General features: G+C 41.9%; 1 protein-coding gene across 1 annotated transcript in view; it reads left to right on the top strand.

Annotated features, from left to right (window-relative positions):
* The window catches only part of DCAKD (dephospho-CoA kinase domain containing), a 32,880-nt gene extending 15,861 nt beyond the window's left edge, over window positions 1-17,019 (top strand). The window contains exons 4-5 of the mRNA XM_075347728.1: window positions 2,822-2,909; window positions 14,197-17,019. Coding sequence (XP_075203843.1) covers window positions 2,822-2,909; window positions 14,197-14,482 — 374 coding nt within the window. The 3' untranslated portion in view covers window positions 14,483-17,019. The remainder of the gene's footprint in view (window positions 1-2,821; window positions 2,910-14,196) is intronic.
* The last annotated feature ends 239 nt before the right edge of the window (window positions 17,020-17,258 follow it).

Here is a 17,258-nt window from a genome sequence, read left to right as displayed (position 1 = left end):
ATGATAATTGTATAATTTAAGAGATTTTCCAGGTTCAGCTAAAATTAATCTATAGGGTGTAAATTGAATAAAAGAACGACTAACCCAAGGTATGCCTTGCCTATTGAGCGTCAATACACTTGTGCTTCTCGACTGTCTTTAGAGACTGGCGGAGTGGCAGGGGGTTCATCAGGTAAGTAATATTATTTTAAGTAACTCCAAGGAGACCGCACTCCACCGCTGTGCCGAAATCCATTTATTAAAGGCTGTGCAGGTTAAAAGGCAGGAGGAGACCTAGGTGCGGGCTCCTTGTGAGGGACGACGGCCGTTTCGCCTGACAATTAGGCTTCGACTGGACTCCCTGGGCTTTGTGACCTTTGAGAGCCGGTGATGTCACGTCAACTTCCAGTTGACCCAACATAACCGAGACGGGCCCCAGTCTCCGAGTGGCTGAGTAATCTGCTTAGTTTCACCACTCATCACAGCCCAGCATATCAAGCGCTCCCTCCTTCGTAGCAGAGAGCCGCAAGCAGGAGCGATGCTGGGCTGTGACGAGCGGTGAAACTCTGCAGACAACCAGTCTCTCAGGAAGACTTGGGCCCGCTTCAGTGATGTCGGGTCAACTGGAAGCTGACGTGATACCACCGGATCTCGGAGGTCACAGAGCCCGGGGTCACATGATGTGGATGAGCGGACCACAGTAGTGCCACTCAGAGGCACAATTAACTAAACAAGGTATTTTAAAAGAGCCTTCTTTATGAGGTTTACATTGATGTGGCCACTATGCAGAGTAGTGAACCACCTCTTGAAATCTGCAGTATGGTTCCAGAGATTTGGGCCTTTTTAATTAGGCAAATTTTTATGGTCTTAAACCAAGGGGGCGTTGCTCACAGGGTAAGGCCCTGTGTGCACTAGAAAAAGGATTTTTCTCAAGAAATTTGAGAATGAAAGATTAGCATACCTGCGCTCAAAAAGCGCACCAATAACGCATGCGTTTTTTTACGCGTTTTCGATGCGTGTTTGGTGCGTTTTTTCTGCAGGTTGGTCCCTGCGTTATTTTACCATTATCTATGGCAAAAAACGCAGTTACCTGCAGAAAAGAAGTGACATGCTCATTCTTTTTCTCAAGAAATTCTGCAGAAAGAATTTTCTTCAGGAAAAAAAAGCAGTGTGCGCATAACTATTTTTTTTTCCATAGGTTTTACTGGGGAATGTCTGCAGAAAGGTTATAACCATTTTCTCAAGAAATTTCTGCAGCAAAAACGCAGTGTGCGCACAGGGCCTAATAATGCAGAACAGTCTAAATACGCACCCCCAGATAACGCACCCCCAGATAAGCACGCCTCTTTGGTAAAAATCATTACTGAATAAAAAAGACTCATATCTCTGGAACCGTAAAACTAAAAAAGAAGTAAGTGGGAATAAAATAAGGCTATGTGCCCACGGGACTCTGTATCTGCGGATTTTTCTGCAGCTAAATCTGCAGCATTCCCCCGGAATCCGCACCTTTTCATAGGTGCTGATTTTGTGTGGATTTGTCGCGGATTTGACGCGGATTTCGTTGCGGATTTTGCGGGGTTTTTTACATTCAATTGAATAGGCAAAATCCGCAGGTAAATCCGCAACAATAATTGACATGCTGCAGATTTTTCCGCACGGAAATCTGCATGATTTCCGCTGCAGAAAAATCCGGAGCGTGGGCACAGTATTTCCCAAATGCTATAGAAAATGGCTGGGGAGTAGCTGTGCTGCAGATTTCTGAAAAATCCGTGGCATTTCCTCGAGAAATCCGCGGCAAAATCCGCGCATTTTCCGCAGCGTGGGAACATAGCCTAAGAGAGAAAACTGTCCACTTTTGACCTCTTGGCAGGGCTTTTAGGTGACATTTTCTATAGGCACCATGGCCGCAAACAATATTTTTAAGTTATTGTAAAATCCGAGATCCCGGTGTGTCAGAAATTGTATTTTCACCATAGCAGGACAGCAGCAGGTTGGAGACAAGGGAATTATGTAAGTGTTAGACTTCAGTTGGATGATATCCATAGCTATTGATAATAGTATAAATTATTAAAATGTATGACATCAGTAGGTCTGCCGGGAATATATCATGAGGCGGCTTCCTGACGCATCACCGCCCGTTGTTTATATAGGGTGCGAGGTCCTTGAATATTTGTTCCTGCTGTGATTACAACACCCCAAAAAGAAGGCAGTACCAAAATGAATGGCGGGCCAACCCCACCCCAGGTTCTGTATAGGTATACATTTCTGTCCATTGTTATGCTCCTACTTGTTTCAGTCTGAGACTTTGGCCAATATAAGTTGTCTGTCTCTTCTGGTCTTTGGACTCTGGGATTATAATTCACTGTGACATTTATCAACTTTTGCACTAATTGTTTCAAGTTTGTGCTTGTACTTTGTCCCTTGCTAATACATGTCATCGATTAGTTCAAGAAATTGCTGTTTTCTCTGCGTCTTTCCTGGTCTTTTGTTAATGTCGCCCTATCATCCATTGTGGACTTGGTTTTTAATCTGCATATGACTTAATTAGTAATAAAGCTTTTTTTAGCCTTTCTATTGCTTGTGAAGTCTCTCAGTGTATGGGCACTATAATGTCTGTTTATTGATACAATTACTGTGTGCAGTGCTCTGCCCGTCAGCATTCATACTATACCTCACTAGTGGTTTTTTTTATGTATTTATTTTTTTTTATGCTACAATATTTTTGAAAACTCCTTCCTTTGGTTTATTCATTGGATAGAAAGTAGTGGACATAGAATGACCGGTTTTATACAGCAGCGGAAAATATTAAAAATTATTCAATAACTTTTCTTTATTCCTACAGGGTATAAATACGTGATTCTTGACATCCCACTTCTGTTTGAATCCCGGACTCTGACGCGCTACATGAAACACACTGTACTTGTTTACTGGTAAGAGTTATACCACACTGATAATATGGATGTACTGAGCGACATGCACGTCATTTACCGCAAAGAGTTGGAGAAGCTAAAATCTAACCTTGTTTCCTCCATGAGACCGTTAGCAGTCTCCATAGGTTGTCAGTGAACGTCACAGATTCCGGTGACATATATCAGGTGTCCATGGCCGCCTTTCCTTTATAACACTATCTGCAAGGAGTTTGTATGTTCTCCCCGTGTTTGCGTGAGTTTCCTTCGGGTACTCCGGTTTCCTCCCACATTCCAAAGACATACAAATAGGGACTCTAGATTGTGAGCCCCAATGGGGACCGTATTGCCAATGTATGTAAAGCGTTGTGGAATTAATAGCGCTATATAAGTGAATAAAATTATTATTATTATTATAACGCAATTACTACTTATCTACAGTGCCTTGCGACAGTATTCGGCTCCCTTGAATTTTTAAACCTTTTCCCACGTTTCAGGCTTCAAACATAAAGATAAAAATTTTAAAGTTATGGTGAAGAATCAACAAGTGGGACACAATTGTGAAGTTGAACGAAAGTTATTGTTTATTTTCAACTTTTTTAAATAATAAATAACTGAAGAGTGGGTAATGTGTGTAATCAAGTCTCTGTATAAATGCACCAACGGCTCTGTGATAGTCTCAGTGTTCTGTTTAAAGCGCAGATAGCATCATGAAGACCAAGGAACACAATAGGCAGGTCCGTGATACTGTTGCGGAGAAGTTTAAAGCTGGATTTGGTTACAAAAAGATTTCCAAAACTTTAAAAATCCCAAGGAGCACTGTGCAAGCGATCATATTGAAATGGAAGGAGTATCATACCACTGCAAATCTACCAAGACCCAACTGTTATGATTCAGGGACCAAGGAGGATCAAAAGATGCAGAATCCCAAAAGGTAACAGAGTGCCTGGAACCTTAACGGACTGCAGACCTAATCCTGATACACAGAAGTAGCCGTGGGGCGTACCTACGATGACCTGGACACCTCGACAAAGCCGGAGAACTAAATAATCTCACAGATAGAGATATAAGAAAAGCTAATCTGCCTCGGAGCAGTCCCCAAAGATAGATAGCCCCCCACATGTAGTGGCTACGGTGATATAGAAAAACACAATACAAAGCTAGAAAAGACAGATTTCAGCAAAGGTGAGGCCCAAACTATCTTTATAGGAAAGGATAGCAAAGAGCAACTGTCTGCAGCCATAAAAACCCTAATATATATCAGCACTTCTGATATGGAAAAATCCTGAGGTCACACAACCTCTCCCCCACTGTATTAGCACTCAGATGTTACTGGGATCCAAAAACACTAATACAGATGAGGGACTGAATTAATACCAAGCATGACAAACACAATACCTTGCAGAATCATGGAGCTAAGTATACAGACACTCTCAGCAGGGAATGATCCCATTCCACCAAGAACTCCACACAGACAAAATAGGAATCAAATATTAGTATTAAACTAGAAAAAAAACAACAAGAAAGTAGGAAGCAAACAGAAGAGGTACAAAGACCACTTATCTGAGAGGAGTTCTGGTAGTGAGCAGAGCTGGTTACAGAATGTCCTTAACACACAGGAGACAATGACCACCGGCAAGTAACAAGAGAAACCTACTCAGTTAAATAGCCCAATCTGACCCTGATTGCCAGTCCTCCACAGGTGTGTGGCTTTCATTCCACACATCAACTGCACCGCCAGCACTGACCACAAGAGGAAGCCCCAAACTGGAAAACGTATTCACAACACCCGGCCGTCCATCCAAACTTTCATCTCAAACAAGGAGAAGACTGATTAGAGATGCAGTCAAGAGGCCCATGATCACTCTGGATGAACTGCAGAGATCTACAGCTGAGGTGGGAGAGTCTGTCCATAGAACAACAATCAGTCGTACACTGCACAAATCTGGCCTTTATGGAAGCGTGGCAAGGAGAAAGCCATTTCTCAAAGATATCCATAAAAAGTATTGTTTAAAGTTTGCCACAAGCCACCTGGGAGACACACCAAACATGTGGAAGAAGGTGCTCTGGTCAGATGAAACCAAAATCGAACTATTTGGGCACAATACCAAACGATATGTTTGGCGTAAAAGCAACACAGCTCATCACCCTGAACACCCCATCCCCACTGTAAAACAGGGTGGTGGCAGCATCATGGTTTGAGCCTGCTTTTCTTCAGCAGGGACAGGGAAGATGGTTAAAATTTATGGAAAAATGGATAGAGCCAAATACAGGACCATTCTTGAAGAAAACCTGTTTGAGTCTGCAAAAGACCTGACACTGAGACGGAGATTTGTCTTCCAACAAGACAATGATCCAAAACATAAAGCAAAATCTACAATGGAATGGTTCACAAATAAACGTATCCAGGTGTTAGAATGGCCAAGTCAAAGTCCAGATCTGAATCCAATCGAGAATCTGTGGAAAGAGCTGAAAACTGCTGTTTACAAACGCTCTACATCCAACCTCACTGAGCTCGAGCTGTTTACAAAGGAAGAATGGGCAAGAATTTCAGTCTCTCGATGTGCAAAACTGATAGACACATATTCCAAGCGACTTGTGCTGTAATCGCAGCAAAAGGTGGTGCTACAAAGTATTAACCTAAAGGGGACGAATAATATTGCACAACCCAAATTCAGTTATTTATTTTTTATAACAGTTTTTAAAATAAGCAATAAATTTTGTTCAACTTCACAATTGTGTCCCACTTGTTGATGATTATTCACCATAACATTAAAATGTTTATCTTTATGTTTGAAGCCTGAAATGTGGGAAAAGGTTGAAAAATTCAAGGGGGCCAAATACTTTCGCAAGGCACTGGATATTCAGATCCGGCGCTGGTTAACCCCTTCACCCACTGGTGATTTTATTTTATTTTTTTTATTTTCATTTATTTCCTCCCCATTTTCCAAAAGTCATAACTTTTTTTATTTTTACGTCAATATAGCCATACAAGGTCTTATTTTTTTTACTTTTGAATGCCATCATTCATTCTGCCACATATTGTATTGGAAAAAGGGAAAAAATTCCAAGTGCAGTGAAATTGCAAAAAAGTGCAACTCCATAATTGTTTTTTCGTTTTTTCATTTGTCGTGTTCCCTATATAGTAAAACTGACCTGGCATTATGATTCCCCAGGTCAGTACGAGTTCGTAGATACCAAACATGTATAGTTTTACTTTTATCTAAGTGGTGAAAAAATTCAGAAATTTGTCAAAAAAGAATGGCGCTTTTGTCACCATTTTCCGAGACCCACAGCGTCCTCACATTTCAGGATCTGGGGCTGTGTAAGAGCTTATTTTCTGCGTACGGTACTGAGCTCATATTTTTAATTGTACCATTTTGGTGTAGATGCGATGTTTTGATTGCCTGTTATTGCATTTTATTGAAATGTTGCGGCGGCCAAAAAATTGTAATTTTGGTGTTTTTGACTTTTTTTTCCATTACGCAGTTTACCGATTGGATTAATTTATTTTATATTTTGATAGATCAGGAATTTCTGAACACGGCGATGGGGCAATTTGAACGCTTAGGTTTTTTTTTAAAAAAAAATATCATATGTTTTGAAAATTTTCTTTTCGCCAGGTTTTATTGATTTTACTACTCCCCTTGGGGAACTTGAAGACTGCACTGTCTGATCACTTGTGCTGTATAGAGCCATGTTGATGCACAGCTCTGAAAAGCACAAATGATTATTTCCTGTAAATGTTGGCGCTTAGCTGACATTCACAGTAAGTGAGTCATGACAACCGCAATTGCGTCACAAGGCTGGGGATGGTGGCAGGGAATGGTGCGATTACTGCCAGCGCCATTCCCTGCCACCATCGGTGGCCCCGTGACACAATTACGGAATTTGACAGCACAATCTAACTAATTAACAAGCGCAAGTGGAACAGAAATCCACCCACGCCTGTTAGCTGCACTTGTTGGATGATCAGATCAGCCAACATGTGCAGGGAAAGATGTGGGCTCCGCACATGAGCCCACATCAAAGGGAGGGACACAACCAAGGATGTACCTATGCATCATTGGTTTTTAAGGCGTTAACTTGTAAGTAAAGCTTACAAACAATATGGGTATGCTCAGTCAGCAGATATATATATATATATATATATATATATATATATATATATATATATATATATACATAATTATTTTTTTTTTTTATTCACATGTATCCTAAAGGACTCATTCAGAAGTAGTAGACAAAAACACAGCAATATACATTGTTCTTCAAAAGATGTATAAAAGAGCTGCTCTGGATACATCATCACATACTGTAGTTTATATTAGCGGGTCAAGTAACCTCCATGTTGTGTAGAAGAAGCCCAGAAACAATATACTCATTACTCTTCTATCATCAATCCTGAAGAACCAGCTCAGAATATAAACTGTACAGATCTAACAATAACAATAAAACCTTTTGTAAGATTCCCCCCTACATCTCCAAACTATATGTAACCTGTAACTGGTGGTATAAATGATACCTCAATTGTGGAAGGCCGATGAGCTCCATACGTCCCAGACCTGATCACATCTCCGAGGGCTCCTCTATTATCATACACTGATTTCTCAGATTATATATTTGTAATAAAATAAGGAATTATCCCATATAAAGGATAAGTGATAAATATTTTTTTTTTTTATAACTAATATTTTATTGTTTTTTTTTTTTCCAATTTTTCCAAAGGCTTACAGCATGTTCATGTTAATATAAATAAAAAAAAAATATAAAAAGATACATTTTTGAGGACATAACGTTAAAATGTCATATACAATAACTGATCATTGATTGCTGTCAGCTCTTAAGCCTTACAATATTTAGGAGAAATAAGCAGCAGGTATAAAATGGATGGTCGGGAAGGGGTAATAAGGAGTAGGGGGAGGAATTAGGGGATCAGACTTGTAGGCCTAAAGTCTGTAGAGTAATGCAACGTATTCTAGCTGTGAGATTAGACTAGATCAATACAGATCGATACCTAATATAAGTACAGACGGTTCTGCTAACTGAGAGGGCTTTATTAGCTTTTTTCCCCTTACTTTTAAGTTTTCAATTCTGATAAATGTATGATTGGTGGGGGTCTGACTTCAGGGGCCTTCAACCAATTCCAAGAACCCGGGGGTCCCAAACCCAGAGCAATAGTGACCAATGCTTCCATAGACCTGCAGAATTGAGTAAAGCTGTTCATTGGCAGGAAAACTACTGCTCCATTCACACTGGAGACGGGTGACCCCATTTTCGGCTCCCCACTCATTCATGTATTACCCAGCCCATGGATAGGTGATAAATGAAAACACCAATTTTCCTTATATCTTTGTAGAGTTTTTCATATATCCTGATTGGAGATCTCATTTATCCTCCATTTAGATGTGAGCACTTCCTTTGTACAGGTCTTGTATATACTGTATGTAGTAGCCCTGGTCATTATACTCTAGACTATATGAAACATTTATATAAGATTCCTGACATCATCTCTTAGTAGTAATTTTAGTAGAGCGGAAGGTCTGGTGCAGTTCACTAGCTACAATTAGATATCTTAATTACCTTAATTGATTGCTCCCCCATGGGAAATGCTAACTTTTCATTACAGAGAAATGTATCTATTGGCTTCGCCTCTCAGATCCAATATCCAAGCTGGAGGCAGTGAATGAGCGATCATTACATAGTTCTATCTGGTATAACTTTTAAGTCCATGAGCTGAATATAGCTGTAGAGAAGATCTAACATTGATCTAACCAGTGATTCTGACTCGTGAGGCTGCGGTCATCATGAAGGTTAACATAGAATATGTATATTATAGTATAGGCACGGAGTGGGACATTGTCTGCAGCTCCTTAAGGTTGATTCAGGTCATTCAATGTTTTGCATTTAGCCCCCATGATATCTTTATGCATAGGGCTATGATAAAATTGCTATGTTCCATAGACAGATTGCGTCTGCCAAACCATGCTTTAGCCGATTGTTCAACCGATAGCAATCTCTGCCATCTCCCCTATACACAGAAGGTCTTGCCCGGCCCAGAACTCCGGTGTTCTCTATCAAAGGGCCACCAACAGACATCTTTGTCAGATGTTTGTCTCTGGGAGAACAAAGCGATCAGCAATCCGAAACCGGAGATGCCCAATCAACATTTTCACCAACAATCAATTGGCTGCCCCCATACACATTACTGAGCCCATTGATATCAGCAGGCTCAGCTGGCATTACACTAATATGTATGGGGGCCTTAAAGGAAATCTGTCAGCAGGTTTTTGCTACTTCATCTGTGAGTAGCATGATGTAGGCAAGAGATCCTGAATCCAACGATGCATCACTTAGATAACTGGCAGCAGCCGTTCTGACACAATCAAAATTTTTAGATTTTGCCATGTAGCAGAGCTAAGAGAGCTATCCCGCACAATACCAGGCTCTCAATAGAGATTGTACATTGACAGTGAGGTGTCAGTCATAGAAGGGAGCATGCTGGACTACTTTGCGCGTCAAATTGTAGTCCAAGCAATCATAATTTCTGCTGCCTAAACAATAGCAAATAAACAATTGATCAAACCTTGACAAGACAGCATCCCTGAATTTTATATTTTAACCCTTGTAGCATGCTGCCTCCAGATTGCATAGCAAAGACATGCTGACAGATTGTCTTTAAGGCATCCTTGAAAGATATTGAACCCTCCAATACAAGTTTTTGGATGCAATAAGAACTAATGATCCTAAAATAACCCAGTCTACACATGTGAAGGGGTGAAGAGGATAAAGGATCTCACCTTGAGATGGTAGTTCCCTCGTACAGGGAAATCCCAGCGACTTCTGCTCATTCACTTGTGCCAGTATAAGTTATTTAGGATGTCTTGCAAACTTTAACTTAACCATTTGTCTTCTTGGCCCCACATTAATCACTGCAAGTGTCTCACTACTAAAAATGGTTAAAAAGAAAAACTTATCAAAGCAAAATGAGCGGATCGATTTATGAGGCTCATTAGGAGTCTGTGCCTGGAAATGTCTAATACAACCGGCAGCCAATGATTACGTCTTCAGTCGAGAATTTCAAACAGTCCTGTGAGTTTCTTGCTCGCCCTCTTATTTATGGCATCTTAATTTAGAAAGTCTTCAATAAACTTTCCCTCCAAAATGGAAAAAAAAATAAATAAAAAATTAAATAAATATAGTCCTTTTAGGGAACCTAAGATTTCCCCGTTCACTGTTTTACCAACCTGTCTGTTCCACCTCTCAGCCGGCATAAATTTTGGTTATCTGCCAAGAGAATTCCATTGAGCCCCGAGTACATAGCATAAGGGTTGTCCTCTCACCGTTTCTATACGTATTTACAGTATTACTTCGGTTCACAAAAGGCAAATGTCCATCAGATTCAACAAGGCCCTCCTGTGTATAAAAGGCAACAACATGTAGAGACACAAAAGATATCCAGCAGCCAGAGTTATCAATAGAAATGTAAATTTACTCAACGATTAAACTCAATCTGGCATGTCATGATAGGGAACTGATGTGCGTTCTGAAATATGTTGACTAGGTTGTTTAGGGTATGTTCGTGGATGTGGTCGTCTTTATGCTGGACATTTCTGTGGCTACAATGAGCACCGAGCTGTCCTACAGACGTCTCTTGTCCATGGTTGGTGGGACCCTACCTAGCTACTTTGCCTTTGATGTGGATGACATCCCTTATGGTTGCACTTGACCAGCAGATCAGGACATCAGCACACATGCAATTTGCTCTGCCCTGTTTAGGAGAATGTAATAACTTCTCTCCTTATGATCAAGATTTGCAAGTCTGTCTTTCCTTTTCAATTAGACTGTCTGCCTATAAACATGGTCACCATGACTGGTACGCTTATGCTTTCCTGAAGGGAAAAACTTCTAGTTATGTTGATATATCATTACCCTTTAAATAACAGATGTACCAGAAAAGAATTTTTGGAGGAAATGTCCTGCATGGAATAAGTCAGGAGAGCTGCCAATAAAAAAAAAATAGTTTGAACTTCCAGGGCAAAGCCTGAGGCTGCACCAGAGGGTTTTGATGATAATATTCCTCCCTTGTTTTGTGTCTGCTGTTGTGATGAAGACCTTGTATTTATTCAAGACACCAGATCCAATAATGTCTACACAGTACCTGACTAAAATACAAGTTTGATGTTTCAGATGCACAAAATGTTTCCATTCTATCAAAAGTTCGAATTTGCATCAAAGTTATTCTCTCTCCTGCTAATCGAATGTTCCTCATTGTGCCTTAAGGTGTCTCCAAATCCAAGAGGATAATAAATGTAGGGTGAAAAAAAATGAAATAATAATCGCCTCACCTCTCACCTGTCCTGTTGTCGCAGCCACCCAACCAGTCCCCCATGAACCTCCGTCCAGCCTCTTCTTCCCTCCAGAGAGACATTCACTGCCAGCATTCCCTGGGCTTCCGGCGGTGAGTAGCCTTTGAGGTCACACCGTATGGCACCATGTCACTGACTAAGCCTCGGGATACGCATGTTGTGACCTCAAAAGCCTGCTCAGCACTGGAATCATGGCACAGAGTGAGGATGTCACCACTGGAGGAAAGAGGATGGCAGGGGGCTGCAGCATTGAAAAGGTCAGCAGCAGGGTGAGTTTTATTACTTTAATTTTTTTATTCCTTTTCCTGTTCCTCTACAAATCATCAAAATGGCTGTCGAACTGCTGCCATTTTGTTAAATTCGCAGAAAGGAAATAAAAAATTCAGATTTAAGAGAATCTGATCTTAACTAAGTCATCTCTAGTCTAGTGCCTGACAAAAGTCACAAAGGTGCTTGTTAACAGACACTTCCTGTAGTGCAGCAATAATCTTTGGGCCTAGAACTTAAAGGGAATCTGAGAGCACAATGATTTGGGAAAAGAGATCCTGAATCCAACCATGTATCACTTAGATTACTGGTTGCAGCCATTCTAACACAATCAAAATTTTTAGATTTAGCCATGTACCAGAGCTACCCCCACCCACACCATGCTCTCACTAGAGATTGTATACTGACTGTAAGGTGTCAATTAGAGGAGGGGGTGTGTCGGACTGCTGTGGGTGTGAAATTGTAATCTGAGCAATAATAAGGGTCCTGCTGCTTAAACAAACCTAGAAAACAACAGATCAGACTTTGACAAGACAGTCATCCCTGAATTCGATGTCAACCCTTGCAGTATGCTGTCTTCAGCTTGCATAGCAAAAACCTGCTGACAGATTTTTTTTAAGGCATCCTAGAAAGATATTGAACCCTGTAGTTTAGTACAAGTTCTTGGATACAATAAGAACTAATGATCCTAAAATATCCAGTCTGCAAACGTGAAGAGGATAAAGGATCTCACCTTGAGATGGTGGGTCCCCCGTAAGCTGGAATTCCCAGCGACTTCCGCTCATTCACTTGTGCCAGTATAAGTTATTTAGGATGTCTTGCAAACTTTAACTGAACCATTTGTCTTCTTGGTCCCACATTAATCACTGTAAGCTTCTCACTAATAAAAATGGTTAAAAAGAAAAACTTATCAAAGCAAAAATGAGCGGATCGATTTATGAGGCTATTTGGCTCATTAGGAGTCTGTGCCTGGAAATATCTAATACAACCAGCAGCCAATGATTACGTCTAACGAATTTCTCTTTAGTTGACAAGAATTTAAATGTTGTTTGCAACAGTCTGTTTTTGTGATCAGGGAGGGTCTCTGAGGTCATTACCCTATCGATAAGACATGTAACTATTTCAATACAAAGGCACCAGTGAAACGGCGTGGGGATGATTGCGCTGTTGAGAAGTAAGGCTAGGTTCACATTTCCGTTGTTTTGCATGTACAACGGATGACAAGAATTAGAATTCATCATCGGACTTCGTTGTAAAAGAGAGAACGATCAGCTGATCTTTCACAATAGCCGGCCGGCTTTTGAGAGCAAACAGATGATCACCCGGCGGCCGGCTAATGAGAGCTATCAGCTGATCACTCACAGCAGCCGGCCGCCGGGTGATCAGCTGATCGCTCACAGCAGCCGGCCGCTGGGTGATCAGCTGATCGTTCGGCCGGCGAGAATGTGTGCGGGTGGCGGAGTGCATGGTGGGTGGAGCCGAGCGGGCCCATGGCGCTGAGGACATCAGTGCTGGGAACCGAATGGCTGGGGACAGGTGAGTGTGTGTGTGCGTGTGTGTGTCTGTGTGTACATGCGGAGTGCGGGAGGGGGCGGAGCTGAGCTGGGAAGTGTCGTGCTCCCTGCACACGTAGCCTGGCTAAATATCGGGTATCTAAGCAAAGCACTTTGCTTGGTTACTCGATATTTACCTTGGTTACCAGCGTACACCGCTTAGTGGCTCCTTGCACACGTAGCCAGGGTAAATATCGGGTAACTAAGCAAAGCGCTTTGCTTAGTAACCCGATGTGTACCCTGGTTACGTGTGCAGGGAGCCAAAGAGAGCATGTGCAGCGAAAGCCTACGGATTGCACTGCTCAAAAAAACATTACACTCTGCGTTCCTGCCGCCCGACGGTCAGTCGTTCCACGACTGATCAGTCGGGCGGAGGATGCAACGCAGCATCATCAGTCACAATCCGCTGCTCATACAAGTCTATGGGAACAACGGAATCCGCCAAACGGATTCCGTTGTTTACCAGAGCCGCGGATTGTGACTGATACAAATTGACGGAAATGTGAACCTAGCCTTACAAAAACCAATACGTAGGATCCCAATGAAAGGCAGTTTATTTCTCAACATGTTTTGAAGTATTCACACATCTTCACTGTGACCACTTTGAAACGCGTTGGGGAAAAACCCACCCCATTTCTTTGGGATCCTACGTACTGGTTTTTGTTACTTCTCAGAAGCGCAGTCATCACCATGCCGTTTCTCTGTATCCTTTGCATTGTTACTAACCTTGGGGTTCGTGGTTCTGCAGCAGCTGATTACAGGCTTTGATCTTGTGTGCCACATAACCTAACAAGGTGAGTATATTTCTACATATCATCACCACATATCTGTTGAATAGCACCCTAATCGCGCTGTTCTGTCCCATAATTTCCTACGTCTACATATTTATTTTGGCATAGAAGTAATACAGTCATCCAAAAACTGAGCCTGCACTACTGAGACAATCTGACAACAATACCTGAACACTTTTTTGTACTTCTAATCCACACAAGGTTTTCACAACTTGACAGAAATGTAATTGAATCTCTTGGTATTGCGGGTTTAGGGCTTAAACCTCAAGCAATCATATCTCAGTCTAGATTTTTCTTACTTTAAGCCCAATTCTTTCTGACTGTCTTGCAGTGACCCACAAACTCAGGTTGAGAGATTGATTCGGAGAAGCGGTCTTTCCCGGGAGGAGGTCCAGAAGCGTTTAGCCGCTCAGCTTCCAATTGACAGCAAATTGCAACTCGCTGATCACGTCATCGACAACTCCGGTGACCGGGAGAGTACGCGGCGGCAAGTCCTACAACTCCACCATCGACTGAAGTCTTCACTAGGATACCTTCCAACTCGCATTGCTGCGGTGACTGTGGCTGCCGGGCTTGTGGCGCTGATGTGGAGCCTGTTAAGGCGGTTATGGCAGTGAACCCTTGAAAGTGCAGAATTATATACTGACTGTGATACATAGATTTTAGTCTTTTCCTCTTGTAAATGCCTTCAAGTGGATTTTAGCTGATTTTAACCATGTATTTCCAGATCAACTCTAATGTGGAAGTCAGTAAGATGACTACTGTACATCCATTGGCAAAACCCCTACAGCCTGACTTCTGCATCAGAAATTCTATTGCCCCCTCTGCTGGCTGTATTGTGGAAATGCAGAGAAGGATTTGCTATGTCAGTCACTATACAAAGAATATGATATATTTTTTATTACATAGCTAATAAGCATTAGTGATATTTTCAGGGTGAATGAGATCAGTGGATACCATCTTGTTCATCAGCTTTAGCTTTCTAGTCTTCCTCCTAAAGCAAAAGTAGCTTATTTTTCCACTAACACACATAAAGTATTTAATTTTTATGGATTTTTTTAAAAAATAGAGTGGAATTTATTATCTTTTATTTTGACGGGACTATGATTTTAAAGGTGGGATCGGGGAGAGTGGACATATTTGATCTATGATGATTAAAATAAATGATAGACGACTTGTCCTTTTTCTAACACTGATGCCATTTTACATGTAAATTTCTGATTTATGGTAGTCACAATAATTTAGGCTAGGACTACGCAGTAAACCTGGTCACATAAAGATTGCAGCACTACATTACAACATTACATCTAAGGGACGGTTCCACTTGCGTTTTGCACGCATACAACTCTATGAGAGTGTGTGAAACATCACACTGCACTCGCATGTAATCCGAGTGCAGTGCGATATACGCAGAGACAAGCAGCGGAGGAGATGGGGAGAAAGTGCTCCCTCTTCCCCGCACCTGTGATAATGTTAGGGTGAACTCTTAACCAGAGATCACTCTTTGCCTACTGCCTGGCCTAATTGGTGTGGACCAAGTGCATGCGTAAAGAATTCACACCAGACACAGTCGGATATGAAATCTCTTCTTGATCACAGTAAAAATGGCAGACAAAGGGATGAGTACAGAGCATGCGTCCTCTGATATAGGCTAGGGGCGTACACAAGTTCGGATATGCCCATTTAGTGGGACAGTTCATGGGCTAGCCAATGGGGAGATCCGTGTTGCTGTTGATGGGCGGGTCTGACTTCAGTGCATGAATCCATGGTGTCATCTGATCTGTGGGTTGGTCTTCTAGATTGGCCAGGGGTCTTTTCCTTATATGGTGGTCTGCTTACATCTGGACATTCCTTGTATTCCAGGCAAGGTGTGGAGAACAGGAAATGGCAGCCATCCTTAAATCTGTGTCATGTGTATGATCTGAAACCTGAATTATGTAAGGCAAATCGACATATTTCCCACAATCCCTTGTCAAGAGGTTAATTAAGTATTTGATGGAAAGGTCCTCCTCAAAAATATGATCGCAAGATCGCATCACAGTCGCATGACCCTCGGCTGACACCCGCAGCAGAGGGTCATTAGCATATTGCCTCCGATGCTCTCGCATCGGAAAATGCGGACGAGTGGAACCGTACCCTAAGTCTGGGGCTAGACAGCAACTTTGGTCGTGGCAAAGGATGACCTGCCAGACATTGTGAAGTGTCACTGCTACATTGCAGCATAGTGTAGATGAAAGGGAACTTCCTAGTTATGGTACCTTGTGGATTGAAACCCCACTCCATTACATTATACTGTGATGTTACAGAGAGTTTTGGCCGCATGACCAAAGTTGCCTTGCAGTCCCAGTCTTATGATGATCTTTTTGCCAGTTTCCATGGCCTATGCATAACTCTTGCCTTTCTAGAAGACTAACTTCTTTAAATTTCCTTATATACTTTGCATATTGTCAGGAGAGCATCTCCTGTTTACGCTGCCGACAATAATGATTCACTGTGTTCATGTTTACTTGGTCCAATGATTGTTCTAAGAAAGCACATTCATCCAATTATCGGCTTATTTGAAAGGGCCTGGCTCCTAGAGAATGCAGTTTGTCTCGATAGTCCACGGTATGACAGAAGACGTTTGTCTCTCGCCTTAGAAACATATAATGTTTCTGATGTTGGCTAAGTGTAGTTTCCCACTGTGGTCAGCGGGTGGCAGCGTGGCATAGTTTGGCTTTTCGGTGCTTGTTAGTGAAGACGAGAGGTGTTTATCGACCTGGGAGAAGGGGCAGGGGGCGGATTTTATCAGATTGTTCTTTTCCTGATCAAACATGGATCAGCGGAAAGGAGGGAGACCACCCAATCTTATGGCCGTCACTGCACATCTCGCTGTCGTTACGTGACCAGAGTGCAGAACGTGTAACCCAAGAACTGCTGGACACCCAAGGAAACCCTGTCACCTCTGACAGACAATGATGAACAATTAGGAGTACCAAGACCATAGCTACTCAGCGGTCATGTATACCAGGCAGGATGTACAGTCTCCTGCATTTTACATGCTTCTCTCCAGGATCAGTACCATTTTCAGCACTGATAATGTATAAAAGCTCCAAGGATTTTCAGGCACAGATTTTCAAACATTTATACGAGAGTTTACTAAGATGTGCAATAAAGCTGCTATACTTCGTTAAAAATCTGACGCCTCACTTCTTTGTGTCCGAGGCTGACCGCTGTATCGATTTCTATCAGGCACCCAATTGATGCAGAAGTTTCCTGCTACTTCCCTCACTCCTCAACTACACTTCCCAGCACCCCTTATGTTTTTCTAATATGAGCTGGAGGAAGGTTCTGGTCTGTTTAACTCATGATTGATGGCCTAATAAAACATCATATTTCTCAATCAGTGATGAA

This window comes from Anomaloglossus baeobatrachus, chromosome 5 (genome assembly GCF_048569485.1).
Source record: "Anomaloglossus baeobatrachus isolate aAnoBae1 chromosome 5, aAnoBae1.hap1, whole genome shotgun sequence".
NCBI classification, from domain to species: domain Eukaryota; kingdom Metazoa; phylum Chordata; class Amphibia; order Anura; family Aromobatidae; genus Anomaloglossus; species Anomaloglossus baeobatrachus.
This window is presented reverse-complemented; position numbering and strand designations above follow the sequence as displayed.